Source organism: Sceloporus undulatus, chromosome 3, assembly GCF_019175285.1.
Source record: "Sceloporus undulatus isolate JIND9_A2432 ecotype Alabama chromosome 3, SceUnd_v1.1, whole genome shotgun sequence".
Lineage (NCBI taxonomy): Eukaryota > Metazoa > Chordata > Lepidosauria > Squamata > Phrynosomatidae > Sceloporus > Sceloporus undulatus.
The window spans coordinates 166,322,778-166,336,691 of NC_056524.1; the positions used below are offsets into that span (position 1 = coordinate 166,322,778).

Below are 13,914 nucleotides of genomic sequence, written 5' to 3' on the forward strand. Positions count from 1 at the left end.
GAAGCAGAAGGCCCTTTCCTTACGTACCGAGAGCTCAGGGCTGCGGGAGTCCCGGTGGGAGACGGTGCGGATGACGCCGGCCCTCCAGCGCCCCTTCTTCTTCCTCCTCTTCTCGGGAACAAGGGGAGGCTGTGGCTGTTGTTGCTGCTGCTGCTGCTGCTGTGTCTGCAGCGGCGGCGGCTGCTGTTCCTCCTCGCCTCCCGCCCCGACACACAAGAAACGCTTCCCGACCAGCTCCGGACGAGACTCTAAGGCAGCAGCGGCGGCGGCGACGGCAGCAGCGGCAGCCGCCATGGCGGAGACGCCGACTGACCAAGCCTCCCCGTCGTCGTTCTATCTCTATGGGTCGCTCGCTCGATCATGCCCAGAGCGCGAGGGCGAGGCGGCGGCGGCGGTTGGAGCGGCGGCGGTCTCGCGCCTCGACTGCCTCAAGCGCGCGCGCGCTCTGTGTCTGCCTCATGCGCGCGACCAGCCTCTCTCTCTCTGTGTGTGTGACACACACACGCAGCGGAGGGAAAGCTGCTCCCTGACGGCGCTGCGGTCCCCCTCCCCGACCACTCCGCCCACACACACACACAGAGGCCCACTGCCATGGAGACCGGCACAACGCGCCGTCTCCCTCCGCCGCCAGACACAAACGCCACGGAGAGAGGCTGGGCCAGCGCGAGCGGAGGGGAAGAAAGAGTCCCTCACAGCCACAACTTCTTCTTCTTCAGCCCAGACCTGCTCTGTCGCCTTGTTTTAAACACTCATTAACACTTTTTAAGAGCTAAAAATAATGGAGGACGTTTCACCACATTAAAGGCTCAGGAAATGGAGGACGTTTCACCACATACAAATCAGCTAGAAACACTCAGAGATGGGAATTCAGGCTTCTCAGGGCCAAAAATAGAGGACGCTTACCACATAAAAATAAGCTTAGAAACATTCGTTGAGATGTGAATTCAAGCTTCTTAGGGTCAAAAAATGGAGGACCACATAAAAAAGCTAGAAAGACTCAGAGAGGTGTGAATTAAGGCTGCTCAGAGTCAAAAATGGATGTTGTTTACCACATTAAAAAAACAGTGTCAAAATACATATACCACAGGAGAAAATGTAGAAACACAAAAAGGTAGATTTAGGCTTCTCAGGGTCAAATGTGGAGATTTACCACAGGAAAAAAACAACATGAAGACACTGATAGAAAGGTAAATCCAGGCTTCTTGGGGTCAAAACATTTAGTCATGCTTCGCAGTCATGCTCAACATGGAGGGCCTTCAAGAAAAATGGAGATCGTGACCAAACAAAAGCGCAGGACACTCGCAGAAATATAAGTCCGTGCCTCTTAGTCATGCTGAGAATGGAGGACGTTCCAGAAAAATGGAGGGCATGGTCAAACAAAAGCTCAAAACTCTGTGTAAGTCAATGCTTAGTCATGCTCAGCCTCAGTGTGGCAACCCCCCTCTGAAGATACTTAACAAGAAAAACCCGTGCAAGCTTTGCCACAGGTTGGAAATGACTCTAAGACGCTGGACAACAAACAACAAGCCATGCTCAGGATGGAGGACATTTGTGCTGGAAATGAGGGACATCTGGCCACCCTGTATATTGTCAAGCCAGGACCACTCGTCTCGGAGACTATGGAGGAGCCTTCTCTTTGTTGTTCTTAACAGCTTCTTCGACCCATGGCGGGCCTATGTAGGAGAGCCTTCCAAGTCACCATGTTCTTAACCGCCCCGCTCAGCCCCTGCAGACCCATGGCCCTAGAAATAATGCAGTTTGACACTGCTGTAACTGTGGTGGGATTTGAAGTCTTATAAGGTTCTTTGCCTTCTCTGCCTAAGTGGGCTGCTGCTCCCAAAAACTACATCTTCCAGGATTTGTAGGATGGCACCAGGAGCATTAAAGCATTTTCAAACTGCATTAGTCCCACAGTGTAGATGCACCTCTATCCATCAGGAAAGCAGTCTTCCTGTTTTTTCCCTGCACTTTCTCAAGCATTAGCATAGTGAGTCCTTTCTTCTCATGCTGTGGCCCAAATAGGGGCATCTCAGTTTAGTCATGTTGGCTTCCAGGAAAAGTCTGGGCCTGGTTTGCTCTAGGACCCACCTATGGGTCTTTTCGGCAGGTCCACTGTCGCCTCTTAATCCCAATAGAGAACTATTAGTTTGGTGGGGAAACAAAGACCCACTCGGGGACACATTGCCAGGACACATTCTACATTTCAGCCTTCCCAGGCGGAATTCCAAAATGTCCTCCATTTTGAGCATCACTAAGAAGAAGAATGAATTGACATTTATAGGAGCGTTTTGAGGTTTTTCTTTTGGCCTTGTACTCCATTTTTCTATAATGCCCTACATTTTTTGCAGGGCCTTGCCCTCCTTTGCAGTTAGGACATCTGGTTACCCACCTCTGCTTCTGAAGGGGATAACAGAGAAAATGGCAGTGCCTTTTTCCCTACCAACCCCCCCCCCACACACACACATACATGCACGCACACAAGCACATTCCCATTCCTCACGCGCCTTGAGCCCCTCTGGCGCCACTGGAAAGGAGCAGCTGGAAGACAGGGGAATTGATATTCTGGGAGAGGGGTGGGCGTGAGGAGGGCTGCCTGTGACAGGAAAAGGAAAGGGGAGGGGGGGAACTCCACAAGTGAGGATTCTTCCTACTTTGGGGGGTTGCCTTCTTTCTTCCTTCCCCCCTCCACTGAAGTAGGGGGCCTGGAAGGGGATGGATACAAATAACAGAACAGAAGCTGTAGTATTTTCCGGCCAACATGCTGGGAATGTGCAACTAGCAGGGCAAGGGCCCAGCAACAATGCCAGGTGGTGATTGGGGGGCTTTTGTTGCGGGGCGGATGTGGTTTGGGTCTGGTTGGTCGGCAGTTTTGTTGCTACCTCTTACTCTGATTAAGGATTGTGAGGTGAAAAACACACAAAAAAGCAGCGCCCTCCCACTTCATTTTGCAAGCTTCTTGCCTTTCTCTTGGCAGCCTGCCTCCCCTTGGTTCCTGTTCCAGACACTGCCTGCTCCTATATTATCCATACAGGGTTGATCTGGATTTTGTTTTGTTTTTCTTCAGTGCTTCCCCCCCTCCCTCCTCTCCTCTTTCTCATCTCTGCAGGATGACTCACAATGGCTGAGGTCACTCTCTCTTGCTAAATGAAAACACCCACCCAGGGAAAATTCTACCTATCCAGGGTAATGTGTTTTTTTTGTGCTGAACAGGAGACTTGCCATGGTTACTGAGCTCTGCTGCTGCTGCTGCAATTGGAAGGACTGCATCAGCCTGAGGAAAGCACACAGAAGAAGGAAGCTTGTTAAGGTTGTTTTGGAAAGAGCCAGGAAGCTGAAATATTTCAGCCTGCCCTGACACGTTATTCCCCCCCCCCACCCCCGGTTGCAGGTACGCTATAGTTCCAGGTCTCCCGTTGCTAAATCTTGGCAAGGGAGTTCTTTCTGAGGATACGGAGCGCCTGGGCAAGGACATTATGTATGCAGAGGGTGGCTGAATTAGCACAGGGCGAAGGCTGTACTGTTACACTCCATGCCTCCAAAGTTCCAGTTCAGCCAGAAAAGGAAGCAAGGCTTACTTACACACTGCTGTCGCTAAGCGCTCTGTGTGGGCTAGTGGGCAGAGGGCTGGGCAGGCATCTTGCAAGCCTGTCCAGCCAAGAGCACAAATACTCCACACGGCAGAAATGCTTGGACTGGGCTGAATTTTCCCTGCGCTTTTATTTCATAAATCAGGTTAATGAGATGGCGGAGCTAGCATTGCCTGGAATTTCACCATATCCCTTTAAAGCTAGTGATTAAGCAGGAAATGCAGTGGGGTGCCGACTCCCATAAGCTTGTTTCCAGGTGCTTTTCCTTTTCCACTGTCACTTGCTATAGTGTCCTGGATTCCCAAGTGTGCTACACATCAGGTAGGAGGATGGGTGTCAGAAAAGGACAGAAGAGAACAGGCTAGAGAAGCCAAATTGTTGTTTCACACAACTAGAAAATTCAGAGAAGCAGAGCAAATTTGAACACATCTGGCAAAGCTATGTTAAGGACAGTAATGGATTTTGCTGTTGCACACCAACACACAGATTCCCCTTTCCCCAGACAGTTTTCAGCTAAACCAATAGAAATGAAGAAGGCTGCAGATATTGGCTGAGAGAAGCTTGTCCCAGAAAATGAGCAGAAAGTGGCCAAGATTCTGTATCAGGAGAGGAGAGTATCATGTAGCTGTCTCCATAGCTATGTTTCCTAATGCTACTCCTTAAATTTCACCTGAAGTGATTCATCCCCCACGCTCCAACATAGCCGTTTCCATGTTGTTGGAGGGCAGGGGAAGGAGACATGTCTAGCATCCCCCCCCCCCCGTAAGCTGGACAAGCTGCAAGAGACATCTGCAGGAACCTCTGGGGGTACTCAGGAAGTCCCTGCAGGCAATGCCCTTGCAGCATATCCAGCTACAGAAAAATATCTGGTTCCTCCTAACCCCCCACCTTTCTCCAACAACACTGGAGCGGCTATGTTGGGGGTGGCTTTCACTGCTTACTAATTGGGTTTTGGAGGGCATTTTGGTCGTTGCATGGTTGAAACAGAACTATCTGTGATCAGTGAGTGTCCAATAGATGTGGAATCTCACATGGAAATCATGGCAGTGAGGGGAAAGTGTCCCACCCTGCCACATGCGAGGTATGGGGATTTAAGTAACTGATAAAATGGGCCAAAACAGAGATACAGTCAAAGGAGAAGGCATGTAGCCTTATTCACATCTATAGTGTAATAATGATAATCTGGATAATAATGAATTCATCATTTTATTATACAGTATATCATAATTGGCCACAGAAAAATCAGTAAACTTTAGTTGTTCATAAAAAATTAATAGCTATAACATTTAGGACAGACCTTTTAAAAACGATTATCTATTATCATCTATTATCCCCTCTGTTGTAAGCTGCCCGGATTCCCAGTGACTGGGTGGCATATAAATAAATCCTATTATTATTATTATTAAAATCAATATGAGTTAAGTTAGGCTTGATTAACCTAGGTCTCAGTGGTAACTGGAATGGAAACTACTGTCTGTCTGTAGGCTTATAATCTTAATATACACATATAATTTAAAATGGTTATAAAGAGCTGGATTATTTTCATTCTCTCCAATAGTCCCTCAGACATTAATACAGAATAAAAGTGTAGCACACATATATTATGCATACAGAAACACCATAGGTCCTGATGAATTAACTGGGTAACTTCAAGGGAAGATAGCACTGGATTGAAACTTAAGAAAGACTTAAAAGATTTTAAACTTTTGTATGTTTTATGCAACTTTATATTGTTTTAGCAAGATGGTTTAAACTGTTCTAAAACTTTATTGTAAAGTTTTTAATGGATTTTACCTGTGAGCCACCTTGAGTCCCTTTCTGGGAGAAAGGCATTATATAAATGAAATAAATAAAAATAATAAGAAGCATTCACTGAACTGACTCTTTTAGGGTGAAAATTGATCCATGTGCAGTAAGTTGTCCCAGTGGTAGCTGGAGACTTCAGAAGCTTGGTCATGTGAACAGTCCATCCTTTTCCTTGCTTCTAATCTCTTCCTATAACTTTGTGTTCATGCTAGCAATGGGAGAACCCACACCAAATCATAGACTTAATAGATTAGTCAACATGAGTGTTGACCTCTGCAAAAGTGGGGTATAATCAGACTGTAGGATGCTTTTTAGATCCTTCATCCCTAGACACCTTTGCACAAAACATTTGTGTAGGCGGGGGTGGGAGGTGGGACATGGAATGCTGGCTGACCATTTTGTCCAGTTTGCTGGACAAAAGCATCTAGAAATTGCCAGCAACAAATGGAGGAAAGCAGCTACACCAAAGATATGTAAACACTGATGGCTGAGATCCTGAATGCTCAGGATATTCGTCTTGCTTTGTGAGGTAATTGCCCTTTTTATTGGCCAATAAAGAGATCAAGGCTTATTAATGCTGCTCCCTTGCTTTATACCAAATGGTTTTATAACTCTTGAACTGTAATTGATTAATTGATCAAATCACAGTGTGGTCAGTTTTGTCACATAACTCAATAGTTGTCAACAGTGTGATTTTAGAAGGCTCAAAAAGACAAACAAAATGGTCAAAGCAGATTAACCATTGAATCACAGGCACTAGAAGGGATTTGAACTATCTTGTTGTCTTAAGGCAGTTACCTTTCTTCATTAAACTGCATGGCTGCTGTACATTAATCACTGTTCAACTACACAGGATCATTCCTCATCTGTTCTTACTTTAGAACATTTGTGCACCTCCTCCCAACCCTAAAGTAGATTAGAATCCCACTTCATCAACAAAGACACATAGAAAGGGCAAAGATACTTTACACAGTACTTCTTCTACCCCAATGGTGAGTAAGACAGAGTGGCTGGAGTGTGTTAAATAATCTTGGGCAAACAATGCATTGAACAAAGGAATAACCTGCCTCTTTCTGATAATGAGAAAAATACAATAGGTTCCCTTATAGAAGTTACAGCTGCCTCATATAAACTTACATCCAGCTAAAAGTAGTCATTATTACAGCTAAAATGCTATGCAAGGGGAAGCCCCACTGAACTCTCAGGAATTTCCTTATGGATCAACATACATAGATTGTGCTATAAGTCTTATTGAAATCAATAGAACAAATGAGTAATAGCTAATTTAAATGAAATTGCTGTCAATGGACTTAGTAATGGCTAATTTTAGGCAGATGATGTGCATAATCCTGACAATCCATCTGCCACGTTTTCCCCCATAGCTTTCTCCTTGGAGCCCCCCCCCCCTTCTTTCCCCCACCTGAACAAGCCAATTAGTACAAAGGTAATCACTGAGGAGGAAAGCAGGAAGCAGCTGCCAGGGCTCACATGATGAAAACGGAGGTAGTGGGTGGAGAGAAAGGTAAGGAAGAACTATATCCAGAACTGGTCTACTCAGAGGATGCATTCAATTGTGTTTTAGGTTAACTGTCAAATTCTTATGTTTCTAGCAGGCTCAAAAATACACATAAATCAGTCTGGCTGCTTCCCTATTCTGTCTTTTATCAATGGAACAATGCAATCAATTACACACTAGTTTTTGCTTTATAGTGATGCAATATTCATGGGGACAGGGTATTGTAGTGTTACTATTTATATGAATAGAATAGAATACATCTTCTGGCCATGATTAGCATAGAATAGATTGGCCAGATTACTTATGTGTGATTACAGATGTAAAAAAAACAAACCCCACATATATAAAACTGGCATTGTATATATTTGTACTCTGCCCACTCTTGAAGGTTGCATTAGTAGTGGCCAGAGGATAGTTCAGAATGTACTGGATCATTTGCAATAAATTTGAAAGGATTTGACTCCCAACTGTCTGGAAAATAGCAACAGCACAAAGGCTTCTTTTCCGCATCTGCATTAGGCTGCAGACATTGAAGTTAGTTTGCAGACAGGGAGACACCGGGAGTGAATTTTTCTGTGACAGGGCTGAGCTCAGTTCTGGTACTGAAAACAAATTCCTGGGCTCAGCATGTTCTCAGAGCCTTAAAGACAGACAATGGCAAACCTCTTCTTGAAAAAACCTTGCCAAGAAAACCTGGTAATAGGTTCACCTCAGAAATGACTTGAAGTTATGTAATATAGATATTGTTTGTTATGGTGTCTTGAATGTATGTATGTATGTATATATATATATTTAAGTTATAGTTCATTGTCAAAGTATTAACAATAAATAATATTTTAAAAAAAGAAATGACTTGAAGGTACACAACATCCTTTGCTCCTTAATGTCAAGGGTATCCCTTCTGGCCCATGCTCTGCTATTTTGCAGCCTGCTCTACAGCAGCTTGGGGTTCTAATAAAAAACAACACAGATCCTGGAAGCCCAAAGTCTCTGGTTTAGAGTATTTTCAAATTACAGTACTGTTTCTCCTCCCCTTGACAAGTAACCTCACTGAAGGATCACAGCCAGCCATTATCACATTCCACTAAAGCAGGGACCCTTTTCAAAGGATAATCAAATACATATAGTGCTTTAGAATATTCAGACCTCTTCCTGTCTGTCATTTGACCCCAGTAATCTTTACACCAATTCTAAAGTAGACTGCAGATTGGAATGAAAGAATTGAATCTGAGATAATAATGGCATGCTGCCAGATTGTTTATTAAATGGCAAAGGTGAGAGTTGGCACCAGAATTTCCTGCTGCACAGCCAGGTCACTTGGCCGCTTGTACTAGAGATCCTCTGGGGGAACCCCCTTTCCCCAAAATACTGCCTAGTCTTGATTCAAATGTACTTATTCTTCCATTATCCTATTGCTAACTTAGCCCCTCTGATGCAGAATTCACATCTGCCACATTAATACATTTTCCACAATGCCACCTCTGCTACCTTTTGGAATATCTGCTATCAGCAGATACTGATTAACTGGGGTGATGAAGAAGGGAGCAGTCACTCCTAATTGAAAACCAAGACAATGAGAGATGAGTCCCTGCCAGAAGCAGCCTAGCTCTTTCTCTTTTGTAAGGTCTTATTTGCCTTGGTGAATCTTCTTTTGAGCTGGAGAAAGAGACACCCCTGAATAGAAAGCCCTCCTAAAAGCAACTACTGTAGTGGGAATGTTGGGAAAACAGCACATGAGTACAATATTATGCTATGACCAGAAAAAACAAAACAATTTCTGCACTGTTAAGTTTTAAATCCTTCTTTAAAACAGTGGTTTTGTTTTGGGGGTTTTTTTTTTTTTTTGGGTAGAATGCAGTGGAATGAGACAGCTTTCCATATTGTTATATGCCTTTAAGTCATTTCTTACAACAATCCCATCACAGGGTTTTCTTGGCAAGATTTGTTCAGAGGGGTGTTTACCTCTGCCTTCCTTGGAGGCTGAGAATGAATGACTGAGCAAGTATTCAAATCCTGGTCTTAAGAGTCATAGTCCAGCATTCAAATTTCTGTATGACATCAGAATTAAAAGATTCTTATAGCACATTTATGCTTCTCGGATATTGCTATTCTTGCAGGAAGTAAAGTTATAAGCTCACAAGGAATTATTATACTGACTAAGGTCACCCATTCATACAATGGGATGAATGCAGCATTAAGTAACCATTTTGATAGCAACTTAATCATTACACTTTTCTCTGGAGGTTATTCACACATTCCATTGCCACTTACATGTATTTGTGAACTAGTATATCACCACATGCTTTGGACTCCAACTCCCAGAAGCCCCAGCCAGCATGGGCTATGGTGGTAAGCAAACAAGTTAGTTTTAATGTGAAGTCGAAGGCTTTCATGACCGGCATCTATAGTTTTTTGTGGGTTTTTCAGGCTATGTGGCCATGTTCTAGAAGAGTTTCTTCCTGGTGAAACGTCAGGAATAAACTCTTCTAGAACATGGCCAAATAGCCTGAAAAACCCACAAAAAACTAACGTAATTTTAGTTCAAAAATCCTGGAAAGTCAAATATTCCCTAGCCCTGATACAATCCATTTTGAGACATCTTGATATTCTGGAAAAATGTTGGAGGCTACAAGGAGGAATCCCACTGACTGTGCTCAGTTGTACATATAGGATCCAGAAACAGTCATCAAATAGGTCTTAGTGACCTATACTTTGGGAATGACAGTCAGGAAGAAACAGTACTGCTCTGCTGGCATATATACACAATGCTGTCTAAGCAGCTGGAGACCATATTCAACCTGGTTTACATAACAGTAATGTAAAAACCCTTAATGACCCCCATAATCCATTTGCATCCACCAGGAATTCAATCAATTTAGTTAAACAAGATGGTCCTTTTTCTCAGGAGGAAGTTGTTTTCTGCTACTTTTTCTGCTACTCAAGTGGGGATAACCAACTGGATCTATAGATTTTTTTATCTTTCCTTGAAGAAAGTAGCAGCCCCACATCAACTTTGAAGAAGGGGCTGCTAGCCTGACTAGCTGGATGTGGGCCCAGAAAAAGTATCATGCCAGATCTGAAACAATTCCTCTGACTGGCCCGTTTCCGAGCATAATTTAAAGTGCTGGCAATGCTTGCCTTTAATGCCCTTACACAGCTTGGCCTGGATACATCTTTTCCCATACACATCTGCCCATGTACTTAGATCACTAACTGTCCAAATACCCTGCAAGTATCAGTGCCTATCTGACCTTGGACGTTTAGCAGGGATCATGTCTGGTCAGTGTTTGGAGGGCTGACTGCTGGGGAATACAGGTGCTATGGACTATATTTTAGTAGAAGGCAATGGCAAACTACATCCCTTGCCTCTGAAAATCCTCTGACCTACCTTATACAGTAGAGTCTCGATTATCCAACCATCAATTATCCAACATTCCGGATTATCCAACGTTGCTGCTCAGTGATTTCTTTACATTTTCAGAGGACTGAACTGTTTATACAGTACATGTTGATCAGTGATTTCTTTACATTTTTAGAGGACTGTTTATACATTACAATGTTATTCCTATAATGTTACTGCAACATTACTTTTACTGTTACTGCAATAAAACTTCAACACATTTGCAATTCATAGTGATTTCAAGGCTTTTCTTGGACCCTCCGGATTATCCAACATTTTCGGCTATCCAACTATCAGCCCACCCGTTTCTGTCGGAGAATCAAGACTCTACTGTAAGTGTATAAGGAATAGTAGGAGCAGGTAGACTCTTCCTTTAAAGTTTATAGTAAACTACGCAGTACTTCCTAAATTCCTAAAAGGCCACCAACCCTTTTTCATAAATTCTATGGTTTTATTGATTTAATTTTTATTTAATTTATAGTCTGTTTTCCCCCGTATCAGGCTCAAAGCAGCATTTATGTAATACTGGTCAAACAACAAGAACTAAAGAATGGAATGGGGCAGAATCCAATGTCAGGTGTTTATTACTGCAACAACAGAATTGAATAGAGATTATTTCTTCTTCCTACTGAAGACCCTGCACACCCTAAAACCTGCTCCAGCATGCTGAGTGACCTCTACAACTACAGGAAGAAAGAGGTTTTGTGGTGAAGGCAGCACACCTCTGGTGACAGATTAGATTAAGGCATTGGTACTCAAATGTTTTACTCTTGGGAGCCCCTTTATAGCTACATGTGGACCTCATCCCCCAACTCAACATAGTATTTGAATAAAAATATTGTTTCTTTAGTGTATTTTCATTTGCATTCATGTATATTCATAATTTAACATTTTATAAGAAAATGACATCATTTAAATTAGAACAATTTTATTTAAGCAGATTCAACATTTAACTCAACGCATGCGTAAATTTTACACAAAAAAAAAAAAAAATTGGGAGGAGGAGGAGGGAGCAGGGTCTCCAAGTCTTGTGCCTTCCCCCTTGAGCAACTCTTGCACCCCAATTGGGGGTCCCACCATTTGTGAACTACTGGATTGAGACCAAAGAAGGCTGGCCAGTCTCTTCATTAAGTACATTTGTAGTTTCAGAAATATTATAGATTTCTAGCACTGTGGGATTTTTGCAGTATAGTTCAAGATAATCAGACTGTAGATCTATAGCTACTTTAATCTTTTTATTTATTAAAGCTCTTCCATCCTCCTTATCACAAGATGTTAGGATGGTGTAAAACTGAAAACGTTTGCTTTAATAATTTAAAAAAATGTTTTGGCTTAGCACCAGAAAGAACCCAACATTTGCACCAGTTGGGTCTCCAAGAGAAGGGCATTTCACAAATGAGAAGGCTTTAACTGCCAGCACCCTGAATTCAGACCGAAAGCAAATTGACAGCCAGTGCAGCCCATCATCCCTAACTATTCTGGATAGGACTGATGAAAGTTGCAGTTCACCAACATTTTTTGAACATTTATGTGCACATTCTTTAGGAATTTGGTTCACTTACTATCAGACTTTTTAATCCACTTCCTTTTCTTCTGTCACCAAATCTGATCTTTTCGTTAATGACCTTGGAACTTCCTACTCATCCACCAAGAAGCGATTCTGGTCTCAACATGGTGGAAGGAACGGGTGGGATGAGATAGAGAAGCAATTCTAACCCATAAAAAAGCTTTGCTTTGAATAGAAAAGAAGATCCAAACAAAGCAGTAATCTTAACAGGCTGTCAACACAGAGGGAAGAAGAGAACTGTTTCCGTTTTCTATAGACCCCATTCACAGCGGCCTACAGTTTTTTTAGGCTCCAGTAACACCAAATGGAAGCAATAAACCAGTATAGCCATAAGACCTCGCTGCCATAGTTACAGTCCTGAAACTGAGCCATGCTGAACTCTCCCCTTCCTTTCTGGATCATGTTTCCTTTAGAAAAAGGAATTCAGGAAGCTTGTTCTTCCAGCTCTGCTTAGAGGGGAGAAAGGTACTTAACTCTCTCAGCACCTTAGGATGTAGAAAATCCCTTAAAACAAACAAGGAAGATAATGAATAATAAGAAATGAAAACACAAAGATACATCAGACTTAATGGATAATAATAATAAGACAACATGTTGCTTTCTTTAAAACAAAAGAAAAAAGAAAATGCACACGTATGTATTGGTGTTTCTCCTGGCTATAAGATCAGATTGTTCCAAACTGAGGCTCCAAAGGATATACTGTACTTGCATTTCACTGTGGTATTCTCAAATCTGTCTAATCTGGGGTTAATGCAAATGTTTCAATCTGAAATTGCAATTCCAGATGGCTCAGGCTTTTTACTGTTGCCTTCAGGTCCTTTTAGCACATACTCAAACACACACACAAGATTCAATACAAGAAAGATAGAGATGTAAACACAAAACACAAAATACCAAAGGTTAAGAGAACCAAGTTTCTTTGTTGTCTCTGCCTTCTGACAAAGGTATTCCTAAAAAAAAACCCTCCTAAATTCCATAGTGTCAGGTTTAGAGGCAGGAAAATAAAAAGCTATTGAGAGAAGGGTTGGGGAGAGAGTATCTGAATAGGAGGGTTCTAAAGATGTCATGCCTGATGATTCACTTCCAGTTGCTTCAGCCTCTCCTGTTCAGACTTATACTTGTGATGCTCTCACAGACTCCAGCCTTTATTGTGACAGACCAATCATGCTATAACACTTTGAACAGCCGGTACTGGTCTCAAGGGATGGGAAGGAGCTTTTGCTCTTATACCCTGCAAAACATCAGACTCTGGCAAGTTCTCAGTCTGATTCAGCAAGGCCCTTTCTCTGTTTTCAACATGGGATACACCAAAAGATAAACTGGAATCTCATTCCAATGCATGGTGGAGCATGCATACCTCCAATTCAACATCACTCGGGATGTAGCACCATGGAGACATGAACAGAAACACTCCCTTATCTTCCCAAAGCCACAGCTGGGCAAATGGCAGCTTTTGAGGGGGAGGGGGGCATATTCAGACACTGAAAATAATTCAGGCAGTTTCAAATGCATTTGATTAAACTTGGGGGTACTGCCAAAAAACCCCACTTAACCTGTGATAATCAATGTCGGGGGGCAGGGGCTCTTCAGTGTTTTCCTGAAAGATCTGCATTCTTGATGTGAATAGACCCAGGATGAGCCAGGATAAAAAACTACATGCCTTGAACGTGCTGTGCATACATTTGCATCGTTGACTCCATCTTCATTTGAGTGCTGACACATGTGAGCAAATGAATTTGCAGAAATGGGATTCCATAGTGTGAAGAAGAAACCTGGAACGCATGAGTGAGATTATTCGCATAATCGTGCTAAAAAACAACAATGTGTGAATGACCGCTGAGCTGACTGTCTGTAGCCAGACTTAATCAGAGAAGGGGCTCTTATGTAACAACTGTAATACAGAAAACATAGATGTGTTCCTGGGTGTTACTTGCTTTCACATAAAATTTGGTACTAGAGGCACAACTAACTGAAAGAATGTGCATAGATTCCTGTGCCCCCAAAAGAAAAGCACTTTAACATGTGTCAACAATTTTTA

General features: G+C 42.7%; 1 protein-coding gene across 4 annotated transcripts in view; it reads right to left on the reverse strand.

Moving 5' to 3' along the window:
* JMJD1C (jumonji domain containing 1C) overlaps positions 1-13,914 on the reverse strand; it is a 176,971-nt gene that overhangs the window by 154,149 nt on the left and 8,908 nt on the right. The window contains exon 1 of one of the 4 annotated variants that reach the window (XM_042459924.1): positions 28-507. The exons of 1 other annotated variant lie outside the window; for it this stretch is intronic. In XM_042459924.1, the coding sequence (XP_042315858.1) occupies positions 28-294 (267 nt within the window). In that variant the 5' untranslated portion in view covers positions 295-507. Of the gene's footprint in view, positions 1-27; positions 547-13,914 lie in introns of those variants that run through there. 2 more of the 4 variants (XM_042459925.1, XM_042459928.1) reach the window with 2 other exon arrangements.